This window comes from Cherax quadricarinatus, unplaced genomic scaffold (assembly GCF_038502225.1).
Source record: "Cherax quadricarinatus isolate ZL_2023a unplaced genomic scaffold, ASM3850222v1 Contig371, whole genome shotgun sequence".
Taxonomy (NCBI): Eukaryota; Metazoa; Arthropoda; class Malacostraca; order Decapoda; family Parastacidae; genus Cherax; species Cherax quadricarinatus.
In genome coordinates this window covers 123,585-136,432 of record NW_027195397.1, presented here as the reverse complement: position 1 = coordinate 136,432, position 12,848 = coordinate 123,585, and the positions used below count along the sequence as shown (strand labels likewise).

Genomic DNA, 12,848 nt, shown 5'->3' with positions numbered 1-12,848 from the left:
CCTTACCGGTCCACCCTTTTAAAAATTAGGGTAATATGAATCTTACTGAGATGTAATAAACACTTTCACTCACCTTATCTGTATTACTCTAGTTCAATTTTTTGTAAGTTACTACGGAAGCTCTCGGAACAATGCAAAGGATAAAGTGGAAATAAGTCAAAGGACCTCAATGGAAATAAGTCACTTTGTCTGACTTTTTTGGGTTATCCCAGGTTCTCTACACATATTCTGCTATGTATGATAATTCTATGTAACTGTATTTGTGTATACCTGAATAAACTTACTTACTTACTAAGTAAAAAATGTATAATTTGTATTATGTAGAGATGAAGGTAATCTTGAGGAAGAAAGCAGAGGTGAGTGGCAGCCGTGAGTGCTAGAGTGAGAGTGGCAGCCGTGAGTGCTAGAGAGTGGCAGCCGTGAGTGCTAGAGTGAGAGTGGCAGCCGTGAGTGCTAGAGTGAGAGTGGCAGCCGTGAGTACTAGAATGAGAGTGGCAGCCGTGAGTGCTAGAGTGAGAGTGGCAGCCGTGAGTACTAGAGTGAGAGTGGTAGCCGTGAGTGCTAGAGTGAGAGTGGCAGCCGTGAGTGCTAGAGTGAGAGTTTCAGCCGTGAGTGCTAGAGTGAGAGTGGCAGCCGTGAGTGCTAGAGTGAGAGTGGCAGCCGTGAGTGCTAGAGTGAGAGTGGTAGCCGTGAGTGCTAGAGTGAGAGTTTCAGCCGTGAGTGCTAGAGTGAGAGTGGCAGCCGTGAGTGCTAGAGTGAGAGTGGCAGCCGTGAGTGCTAGAGTGAGAGTGGTAGCCGTGAGTGCTAGAGTGAGAGTTTCAGCCGTGAGTGCTAGAGTGAGAGTGGCAGCCGTGAGTGCTAGAGTGAGAGTGGCAGCCGTGAGTGCTAGAGTGAGAGTGGCAGCCGTGAGTGCAAGAGTGAGAGTGGCAGACGTGAGTGCTAGAGTGAGAGTGGCAGACGTGAGTGCTAGAGTGAGAGTGGCAGCCGTGAGTGCAAGAGTGAGAGTGGCAGCCGTGAGTGCTAGAGTGAGAGTGGCAGCCGTGAGTGCTAGAGTGAGAGTGGCAGCCGTGAGTGCTAGAGTGAGAGTGGCAACCGTGAGTGAAAGAGTGAGAGTGGCAGCCGTGAGTGCAAGAGTGAGAGTGGCAGCCGTGAGTGCTAGAGTGAGAGTGGTAGCCGTGAGTGCTAGAGTGAGAGTGGCAGCCGTGAGTGCTAGAGTGAGAGTGGCAGCCGTGAGTGCAAGAGTGAGAGTGGCAGCCGTGAGTGCAAGAGTGAGAGTGGCAGCCGTGAGTGCAAGAGTGAGAGTGGCAGCCGTGAGTGCTAGAGTGAGAGTGGCAGCCGTGAGTGCTAGAGTGAGAGTGGCAGCCGTGAGTGCTAGAGTGAGAGTGGCAGCCGTGAGTGCAAGAGTGAGAGTGGCAGCCGTGAGTGCTAGAGTGAGAGTGGCAGCCGTGAGTGCAAGAGTGAGAGTGGCAGCCGTGAGTGCTAGAGTGAGAGTGGCAGCCGTGAGTGCTAGAGTGAGAGTGGCAACCGTGAGTGCAAGAGTGAGAGTGGCAGCCGTGAGTGCTAGAGTGAGAGTGGCAGCCGTGAGTGCAAGAGTGAGAGTGGCAGCCGTGAGTGCTAGAGTGAGAGTGGCAGCCGTGAGTGCTAGAGTGAGAGTGGCAGCCGTGAGTGCTAGAGTGAGAGTGGAGTAGCCGTGAGTGCTAGAGTGAGAGTGGTAGCCGTGAGTGCTAGAGTGAGAGTGGCAGCCGTGAGTGCTAGAGTGAGAGTGGTAGCCGTGAGTGATAGTGTGAGAGTGGTAGCCGAGAGTTATAGTGAGAGTGGCAGCCGTGAGTGAAAGAGTGAGAGTAGCAGCCGTGAGTGCTAGAGTGAGAGTGGCAGCCGTGAGTGCTAGAGTGAGAGTGGCAGCCGTGAGTGCTAGAGTGAGAGTGGCAGCCGTGAGTGCTAGAGTGAGAGTGGCAGCCGTGAGTGCTAGAGTGAGAGTGGCAGCCGTGAGTGCTAGAGTGAGAGTGGCAACCGTGAGTGAAAGAGTGAGAGTGGTAGCCGTGAGTGCTAGAGTGAGAGTGGCAGCCGTGAGTGCTAGAGTGAGAGTGGCAGCCGTGAGTGCTAGAGTGAGAGTGGCAGCCGTGAGTGCTAGAGTGAGAGTGGCAACCGTGAGTGCTAGAGTGAGAGTGGCAACCGTGAGTGCTAGAGTGAGAGTGGCAGCCGTGAGTGCCGTGAGTGCTAGAGTGAGAGTGGCAGCCGTGAGTGCTAGAGTGAGAGTGACAGCAGCCGTGAGTGCTAGAGTGAGAGTGGCAGCCGTGAGTGCTAGAGTGAGAGTGGCAGCCGTGAGTGCTAGAGTGAGAGTGGCAGCCGTGAGTGCTAGAGTGAGAGTGGCAGCCGTGAGTGCTAGAGTGAGAGTGGCAGCCGTGAGTGCTAGAGTGAGAGTGGCAGCCGTGAGTGCTAGAGTGAGAGTGGCAGCCGTGAGTGCTAGAGTGAGAGTGGCAGCCGTGAGTGCTAGAGTGAGAGTGGCAGCCGTGAGTGCTAGAGTGAGAGTGGCAGCCGTGAGTGCTAGAGTGAGAGTGGTAGCCGTGAGTGCTAGAGTGAGAGTGGTAGCCGTGAGTGCTAGTGAGAGTGGCAGCCGTGAGTGCTAGAGTGAGAGTAGCAGCCGTGAGTGCTAGAGTGAGAGTGGCAGCCGTGAGTGCTAGAGTGAGAGTGGCAGCCGTGAGTGCTAGAGTGAGAGTGGCAGCCGTGAGTGCTAGAGTGAGAGTGGCAGCCGTGAGTGCTAGAGTGAGAGTGGCAGCCGTGAGTGCTAGAGTGAGAGTGGCAGCCGTGAGTGCTAGAGTGAGAGTGGCAGCCGTGAGTGCTAGAGTGAGAGTGGCAGCCGTGAGTGCTAGAGTGAGAGTGGCAGCCGTGAGTGCTAGAGTGAGAGTGGCAGCCGTGAGTGCTAGAGTGAGAGTGGCAGCCGTGAGTGCTAGAGTGAGAGTGGCAGCCGTGAGTGCTAGAGTGAGAGTGGCAGCCGTGAGTGCTAGAGTGAGAGTGGCAGCCGTGAGTGCTAGAGTGAGAGTGGCAGCCGTGAGTGCTAGAGTGAGAGTGGCAGCCGTGAGTGCTAGAGTGAGAGTGGCAGCCGTGAGTGCTAGAGTGAGAGTGGCAGCCGTGAGTGCTAGAGTGAGAGTGGCAGCCGTGAGTGCTAGAGTGAGAGTGGTAGCCGTGAGTGCTAGTGAGAGTGGCAGCCGTGAGTGAAAGAGTGAGAGTGGCAGCCGTGAGTGCTAGAGTGAGAGTGGCAGCCGTGAGTGCTAGAGTGAGAGTGGTAGCCGTGAGTGCTAGAGTGAGAGTGGCAACCGTGAGTGCTAGAGTGAGAGTGGCAACCGTGAGTGCTAGAGTGAGAGTGGCAGCCGTGAGTGCAAGAGTGAGAGTGGAAACCGTGAGTGCTAGAGTGAGAGTGGCAGCCGTGAGTGCTAGAGTGAGAGTGGCAGCCGTGAGTGCTAGAGTGAGAGTGGTAGCCGTGAGTGCTAGAGTGAGAGTGGTAGCCGTGAGTGCTAGAGTGAGAGTGGCAGCCGTGAGTGAAAGAGTGAGAGTGGCAGCCGTGAGTGCTAGAGTGAGAGTGGCAGCCGTGAGTGCTAGAGTGAGAGTGGTAGCCGTGAGTGCTAGAGTGAGAGTGGCAGCCGTGAGTGCTAGAGTGAGAGTGGCAGCCGTGAGTGCTAGAGTGAGAGTGGTAGCCGTGAGTGCTAGAGTGAGAGTGGCAACCGTGAGTGAAAGAGTGAGAGTGGTAGCCGTGAGTGCTAGAGTGAGAGTGGCAGCCGTGAGTGCTAGAGTGAGAGTGGTAGCCGTGAGTGCTAGAGTGAGAGTGGCAACCGTGAGTGCTAGAGTGAGAGTGGCAGCCGTGAGTGCTAGAGTGAGAGTGGCAACCGTGAGTGCTAGAGTGAGAGTGGCAACCGTGAGTGCTAGAGTGAGAGTGGCAGCCGTGAGTGCTAGAGTGAGAGTGGTAGCCGTGAGTGCTAGAGTGAGAGTGGTAGCCGTGAGTGCTAGAGTGAGAGTGGCAGCCGTGAGTGAAAGAGTGAGAGTGGCAGCCGTGAGTGCTAGAGTGAGAGTGGCAGCCGTGAGTGCTAGAGTGAGAGTGGTAGCCGTGAGTGCTAGAGTGAGAGTGACAGCCGTGAGTGCTAGAGTGAGAGTGGCAGCCGTGAGTGCTAGAGTGAGTGGCAACCGTGAGTGCTAGAGTGAGAGTGGCAGCCGTGAGTGCTAGAGTGAGAGTGGCAACCGTGAGTGCTAGAGTGAGAGTGGCAGCCGTGAGTGCTAGAGTGAGAGTGGCAGCCGTGAGTGCTAGAGTGAGAGTGGCAGCCGTGAGTGCTAGAGTGAGAGTGGCAACCGTGAGTGCTAGAGTGAGAGTGGCAGCCGTGAGTGCTAGAGTGAGAGTGGCAGCCATGAGTGCTAGAGTGAGAGTGGCAGCCATGATAGACGAAGTGACCTTGATGTTATGGTAGGTACAGTGGTCGTCGGCAGTTATATCAGTGCTTCAGTCAACCTCAGTGGGTACTCACAGGCTCCTCCTGTAATCTGTTAAGAACACCCTTGACGCCAGATATACTGCAAGCGACGCTGTACATCAAGTTTGTTGGTGCCGAATATTTGTGTACGAAGCTTATTACAGCTACGGTTGCAATATATGCTTGTAACACTACCAAGCAATTTCTATGTGATCGAGTTGTGCCTCGAGTTCCGTAACTAAAACGGTTATTTTATCACCTGGTTAAGGTTATATACACTGAAGAATACATCTAAGTGTACATATATTGAAAGGCTACAAACTAGACGGAGAAATTAAGTTGGGAAACTTGTATGATGACAGAAGGTAAGCAACACTAACTCTTGCATTATCATGGGTTCTTGTTATTGATGCTTAAATACTGTGACTACACACCGAGTATATAAGCAAAACTGTAATATATCAGAGGATATACACTACAATTTACATTAAGTAAAACACATCAATCCCGTGCCTTGGTTGGTAGCGCACTCAGCTCACATACTGAGGGTCCGTGGTCTGATCCCCGGCACGGGTGAAAATATTCTGCATGTTTCTTTATCCCTACTGCTCCTGTTCACCTAGCAGTAAGTAGGTACCTGGGTGTTAGTCGACTGTTGTAGATAGAGGTGGTAGTATAGCTTAGATAGCGCTGGACATAGGAATGAGCTGAGGTAGCATAACTTAGCCTGTGTAACAAAGCTGACCAGAGGATGCATTTTCCAGTTATTGAACATAACACTGTTCAACAAACAATGTTTCCGAAAACACAGCAGGTACTGTAACAGTGGCAGAGGGTGTAGTAACAGTGACATCAGGTACAGTAACAGTGGCAGAGGGTGTAGTAACAGTGACAGCAGGTACTGTAACAGCGGCAGAGGGTGTAGTAACAGTGACAGCAGGTACTGTAACAGTGGCAGAGGGTGTAGTAACAGTGACAGCAGGTACTGTAACAGTGGCAGAGGGTGTAGTAACAGTGACAGCAGGTACTGTAACAGCGGCAGAGGGTGTAGTAACAGTGACAGCAGGTACTGTAACAGTGGCAGAGGGTGTAGTAACAGTGACAGCAGGTACTGTAACAGTGGCAGAGGGTGTAGTAACAGTGATAGCAGGTACTGTAACAGTGGCAGAGGGTGTAGTAACAGTGACAGCAGGTACTGTAACAGTGGCAGAGGGTGTAGTAACAGTGACAGCAGGTACTGTAACAGCGGCAGAGGGTGTAGTAACAGTGACAGCAGGTACTGTAACAGCGGCAGAGGGTGTAGTAACAGTGACAGCAGGTACTGTAACAGTGGCAGAGGGTGTAGTAACAGTGACAGCAGGTACTGTAACAGTGGCAGAGGGTGTAGTAACAGTGACAGCAGGTACTGTAACAGTGGCAGAGGGTGTAGTAACAGTGACAGCAGGTACTGTAACAGCGGCAGAGGGTGTAGTAACAGTGACAGCAGGTACTGTAACAGTGGCAGAGGGTGTAGTAACAGTGACAGCAGGTACAGTAACAGTGGCAGAGGGTGTAGCAACAGTGACAGCAGGTACTGTAACAGTGGCAGCAGGTACAGTAACAGCGGCAGAGGGTGTAGTAACAGTGACAGCAGGTACTGTAACAGCGGCAGAGGGAGTAGTAACAGTGACAGCAGGTACTGTAACAGCGGCAGAGGGAGTAGTAACAGTGACAGCAGGTACTGTAACAGCGGCAGAGGGAGTAGTAACAGTGACAGCAGGTACAGTAACAGTGGCAGAGGGTGTAGTAACAGTGACAGCAGGTACAGTAACAGTGGCAGAGGGTGTAGTATCAGTGACAGCAGGTACAGTAACAGTGGCAGAGGGTGTAGTAACAGTGACAGCAGGTACAGTAACAGTGGCAGAGGGTGTAGCAACAGTGACAGCAGGTACAGTAACAGTGGCAGAGGGTGTAGTAACAGTGACAGCAGGTACAGTAACAGTGGCAGAGGGTGTAGTAACAGTGACAGCAGGTACAGTAACAGCGGCAGAGGGTGTAGTAACAGTGACAGCAGGTACAGTAACAGCGGCAGAGGGTGTAGTAACAGTGACAGCAGGTACAGTAACAGCGGCAGAGGGTGTAGTAACAGTGACAGCAGGTACAGTAACAGCGGCGGATGGTGTAGTAACAGTGACAGCAGGTACAGTAACAGTGGCAGAGGGTGTAGTAACAGTGACAGCAGGTACAGTAACAGTGGCAGAGGGTGTTTACCTGAGTTTACCTGGAGAGAGTTCCGGGGGTCAACGCCCCCGCGGCCCGGTCTGAGACCAGGCCTCCTGGTGGATCAGAGCCTGATCAACCAGGCTGTTGCTGCTGGCTGCACGCAAACCAACATACGAGCCACAGCCCAGCTGATCCGGAACTGACTTTAGGTGCTTGTCCAGTGCCAGCTTGAAGACTGCCAGGGGTCTGTTGGTAATCCCCCTTATGTGTGCTGGGAGGCAGTTGAACAGTCTCGGGCCCCTGACACTTATTGTATGGTCTCTTAACGTGCTAGTGACACCCCTGCTTTTCATTGGGGGGATGGTGCATCGTCTGCCAAGTCTTTTGCTTTCGTAATGAGTGATTTTCGTGTGCAAGTTCGGTACTAGTCCCTCTAGGATTTTCCAGGTGTATATAATCATGTATCTCTCCCTCCTGCGTTCCAGGGAATACAGGTTTAGGAACCTCAAGCGCTCCCAAAAATTGAGGTGTTTTATCTCCGTTATGCGCGCCGTGAAAGTTCTCTGTATATTTTCTAGGTCGGCAATTTCACCTGCCTTGAAAGGTGCTGTTAGTGTGCAGCAATATTCCAGCCTAGATAGAACAAGTGACCTGAAGAGTGTCATCATGGGCTTGGCCTCCCTAGTTTTGAAAGTTCTCATTATCCATCCTGTCATTTTTCTAGCAGATGCGATTGATACAATGTTATGGTCCTTGAAGGTGAGATCCTCCGACATGATCACTCCCAGGTCTTTGACGTTGGTGTTTCGCTCTATTTTGTGGCCAGAATTTGTTTTGTACTCTGATGAAGATTTAATTTACTCATGTTTACCATATCTGAGTAATTGAAATTTCTCATCGTTGAACTTCATATTGTTTTCTGCAGCCCACTGAAAGATTTGGTTGATGTCTGCCTGGAGCTTTGCAGTGTCTGCAATGGAAGACACTGTCATGCAGATTCGGGTGTCATCTGCAAAGGAAGACACGGTGCTGTGGCTGACATCCTTGTCTATGTCGGATATAAGGATGAGGAACAAGATGGGAGCGAGTACTGTGCCTTGTGGAACAGAGCTTTTCACCGTAGCTGCCTCGGACTTTACTCTGTTGACGACTACTCTCTGTGTTCTGTTAGTGAGGAAATTATAGATCCATCGACCGACTTTTCCTGTTATTCCTTTAGCACGCATTTTGTGCGCTATTACGCCATGGTCACACTTGTCAAAGGCTTTTGCAAAGTCTGTATATATTACATCTGCATTCTTTTTGTCTTCTAGTGCATTTAGGACCCTGTCGTAGTGGTCCAATAGTTGAGACAGACAGGAGCGACCTGTTCTAAACCCATGTTGCCCTGGGTTGTGTAACTGATGGGTTTCTAGATGCGTGGTGATCTTGCTTCTTAGGACCCTTTCAAAGATTTTTATGATATGGGATGTTAGTGCTATTGGTCTGTAGTTCTTTGCTGTTGCTTTACTGCCCCCTTTGTGGAGTGGGGTTATGTCTGTTGTTTTTAGTAACTGTGGGACGACCCCCGTGTCCATGCTCCCTCTCCATAGGATGGTAAAAGCTCGTGATAGGGGCTTCTTGCAGTTCTTGATGAACACAGAGTTCCACGAGTCTGGCCCTGGGGCAGAGTGCATGGGCATGTCATTTATCGCCTGTTCGAAGTCATTTGGCGTCAGGATAACATCGGATAGGCTTGTGTTAATCAAATTTTGTGGCTCTCTCATAAAAAATTCATTTTGATCTTCGACTCTCAGTCTGGTTAGCGGCTTGCTAAAAACTGAGTCATATTGGGACTTGAGTAGCTCACTCATTTCCTTGCTGTCATCTGTGTAGGACCCATCTTGTTTAAGTAGGGGCCCAATACTGGACGTTGTTCTCGATTTTGATTTGGCATAGGAGAAGAAATACTTTGGGTTTCTTTCGATTTCATTTATGGCTTTTAGTTCTTCCCGCGATTCCTGACTCCTAAAGGATTCTTTTAGCTTAAGTTCGATGCTTGCTATTTCTCTGACCAGTGTCTCCCTACGCATTTCAGATATATTGACCTCTTTTAGCCGCTCTGTTATTCTTTTTTGTCGCCTGTAAATCGTCGCTCAACCTTTGGGACGAGCGGACGTGAGCTGAGCCTGCCCTCTGCTGTCAGCCGGTGACAACTTGGTTTTCTCAAAATGGCGCAGCCGGCAAGAAGAAGGATAAACACTGTCGGCATAGAAGTGGTGCGTGGGGCTGTGCATGCCCACTCAGCTCAAGTTTTATTACCTGCCATCATCAGGGACACATACGGCATTGCCAACGAAGAGCTGTATGGTGTAGCCTTGAACGGGGCATATAGAATTTTTGTGAAATTTCTCAATGCAAGTGTATATGAGGACATAGTCGCCAGGTTCCAAGATCTTTGTGTACCAGTGAATCCTGCAGTGACGGTAAGGCTACATGATGTGTCCCGCCATTATACGTGGGTGAGGATAAGAAATGTACCCTTTGAGGCTAATGAGGCAGACCTACGTGCCGTCTTCGAGAAGTTTGGGACTGTTCATGTGGCGACATTGGGGAAATGGAAGGAAGGATCATATTCTGGGATGCCTGAAGGAAGTTTTTCCTTAAAAATGACATTGAGGCATCCTATTCCTTCCTATATTTTCCTAGAAGACTTCAGGACTCAAGTAATGGTGACTTACGCAGGGCAACAACGTACCTGTCGATTATGTGGTGCCTATGATCACATTGCTGCGCAGTGTGTTAAGCAACAGGGTACACAGGCGAAGGAGCAGCATAAGGAGGCATCAGAGGACCTTGGGACGTTGGATTTGGCACGACCTGAGTCGGTTTCCTTGAACAAGGCTTGGAGTGTGGAGGTCGAGGAGGCCTTGAGGGAGGAAGAGTGTGTAACTCTTCCGAGAGAGACATGCACTGCCGGGCAGGCACCGGCGACCAAAGATGTGGTGTCACTGGGTGAGGACAGGGCCGTGGAGGCTACCATTGATTCAGTCCTCCACGACCTGTTAGGGACCCCAGGAGAGGTCACAGTTGAGGGGCTTGTGGGTGCCCTGGATGCTGCTGGGGTTCCAGGTGGTGAGAGGGGGGGAGGCATGTCAGAGACCCAGGTTGAGGCTGGGCTGCAAATTGGCACAGTGGTGGCGGAAGTGCACGGGGATGGCTTCCAGGTGGAGGCGGGAAGAAAGGCTCGAGTGTCACGGAAGAGAGCGGCAGTGCCCTCGGACGTGGACGATGTGGATGTGCTCACTCCAGCACAGCGTTCGGGCAAAAAGGTTTGGGCTGAAGTGGTTGAGCATGGACCTGGGGGGTCCAGGGGCAAGGGGCATGTGAAAGCAGATCACAGAATGGTGATTGAAGATCAAGGGCATATAAAGGGGAAGGGGGATAAAGGTGGTGCAATACGTAAAGGAAAACCTCCATTGACAAATTCAAGAGTCTCTCTATAAATGTTAATGGTCTGAAAAATTCTAGGAAGTGTGAATGGTTTCATGAGATGCTCATTAGGTATGGTGTAGATGTAGTGTTTGTGCAAGAGCACAACCACAAGCCGGGTTGTATGTTGATGATTGAGGGGTATACTGTATATGCGGCACACTCAACGAGATTGAAAGGAGGAGTGGCTATTTTGGTGAGGGAGGCTAGCCCGTTTACTGTACATCATTGTGAGGAGGGGGGTGAGGGGAGGGTTATAAGAGTGGATGGGACATGGGGAAGAGATAAGATGTCTTTTGTGTGTGTTTATGGTCCGGCGGAGGGGGACAGTCGAGTGAAGAATGAGTTTGTACGTGAAGTGTTGGTGTATCACTTAAGGTCGCTTCCAGCATTAGCTGTGGTGGGAGGGGACTGGAATTGCGTTATACGCCGCAAGGATGTGGAACCTAGGGGAGCAGGATATTGTTCTGGCGTTCTGAGGGACCTGTTAACAGGGGTGGGGTTGGTGGATGTAGAGGGGGGGCGGCGTGGGAGGTGCAGCACACCTTTGTGAGGCAGGGGTATGCTGCACGGCTGGACAGGATATACGTGACAAGGAAAGCTGTGGTGCGGAGTGTAAGGGTTTTGAATGTCTTTTTTTCTGATCATAGAGGTGTTTTGGTGGATTTGGGATGGGAGGGTCGGCCGAACAGGTATAAGAGTTATTGGAAATTGAATGTTCGGTTGCTTCAAGATGTTGAGGGGAGGGTCCTATTTGCACAATGGTGGAAAGGCTTATGGGAAGGAATGGAAGTCAATGGGGATGTGTTGAGATGGTGGGATGTGACGGCGAAGACGAGGATTCGAGAGTTCTATGTCCGACAGGGAAGGCACGAGAATCAGTTGGCTTATGGGCTTATTAGGTATCTTGAGGGGCAGTTAAGGGAGTATTATGAGAGAGGAAGGGGGGGGATGGGAGCCCCTGTGGCTGACATAGAAGGAGTGAAGGAACGCCTAATGGAAGTGCAAAATGAGAGGTTTGATGCGGCAAGGGTTTTAGGGGGGTTGGAGGAGGTCATGTGGGGTGATAGACCATCGGCGTGTGTCTTGCGAGGGCAGGGGCGCCGGCGCGTTGCAATGGAAATGGTGGGTTTGAGAGTTCTTGAGGACATCGAGGGGTATAGGGAGGGACAAGACTTGGTGACAACGGAGGGGATGGGAGGGTATGTTGATTCTTGGCTTAGTGCACATATGAGGAGTGTGGGTGTGAGAGAGGGGGCTTTAAGAGAGACAGGGGGATGGGTGCGGAGTGTGCTGGACAGGGACGACAGGGAACAGTTACAGGGGCCTATTGTGGAGGAAGAGGTGTGGACGGCTTTAATGAGTATGAGCAGGGGTAAGGCACCGGGGATAGATGGGCTGCCTGCGGAGTTTTACATACAGCATTGGGGAGTATTAAAAGATTTTTTGGTGCAATTATTTAATATCATAAAAGAGAGGGGTGCGTTGGGACCTTTGCAGGCGACAGCACTAGTAGTTTTGGTGCCAAAGGGTGAAAGTCAGTGCACAGTGAGAGATTTCCGGATGATATCACTCATGTGTGCAGACTACAAACTTTTTGCAAAAATTTTGGGAAATCGTATAAAAAAGGTCATTGGAAAGGTAATAGTGAGGGGTCAATATGGGATTCCGGGGAGATCAATGTATGAGGGGCATGGGGTTATTAGAAGGTTTATTGAGGGTCCACAAGAGGGGGAACGTGGGGTATTGGCGTTGGATTGGAGAACGGCATATGACAGTGTCGAGAGGGAGGCTCTGTGGAGAATCATGGAGTGGCAAGGGTTCGGGGAGGACATTGTGAATTGGGCACGTACTTTATATCGGGGAGCTGGGATGTGTGTACAGATAAATGGGAGGGTGGGGTTGCATGTGAAAATGGGCAGGGGATTGAGGCAAGGTTGCCCATTGTCACAAATATTATTTGCATGTTTACAGAATCCGTTTTATAGGGCAGTGGAAATGTGCATACAGGAGGGGGTAAGGGTGGATATACGAGGTGGGAGTCCCAGTATCATAGGTTACGTTGATGACACAACTGTCCTAGTGAGTGGGAGGGAGGGATTGGAGGGTCTGGAGAGAGTTATAGATGTTTTTGGGATGGCAACAGGTATGGCAGTGAATGTGCACAAATCAAAGCTCATGATATTGGGTGAATGGGATGGGCAGGAGGGCGGGGGTGGGGGGTGAGGTGGAGTGTCGTGGACCGGGTGAAAATTTGTGGAGTTGTGTATATGGGTAATGCTCAGATGGCGAGGGAGAATAATTCAAAGGGTGTGGTAGATAGGGTATTGGGAAGATTGTCAGGATTGAGGCCGACACATCTTACGCTACACCAGAGGGTCATTGTGGTCAATGTGCTTTTGTACAGTAAAATATGGCATGTGGCAGCTTTGTACCCTTTGGTGTATGGGGATGTCCGGAGATTGTTGAGCAGAGTTTTCCGTTTTATCTGGGGTTCAGGATGCGATTGGTTAAAAAGAGAGGTGGTAACACTTCCGGTGGCCTTGGGAGGGCTGGGGTTAATTCATTTGGAAAGAAGGTTGAAGTGTGTATATGTGAAACATGGGTTGCTAAGGGCTCGGGGGGAAGGGAGTGGAGGGTTGGGGATGCTGCAGGGAGATCTTCGGAGATGGTGGAAGGGACAAGATTTGAGAGATGGTGAGGAGTTGTTGCGTCTAT

The 12,848-nt window shown here is 51.0% G+C and overlaps 1 protein-coding gene across 1 annotated transcript in view; it reads left to right on the top strand.

Moving 5' to 3' along the window:
• Positions 1 to 4,453: 4,453 nt before the first annotated feature.
• Positions 4,454 to 12,848, top strand: part of LOC138851339 (peroxisomal sarcosine oxidase-like) — a gene marked incomplete at its 3' end in the record, with an annotated part of 128,444 nt that continues 120,049 nt past the window's right edge. Inside the window, exon 1 of the mRNA XM_070080380.1 lies at positions 4,454 to 4,822. Within this exon, the coding sequence (XP_069936481.1) occupies positions 4,810 to 4,822 (13 nt within the window). The remainder of the gene's footprint in view (positions 4,823 to 12,848) is intronic.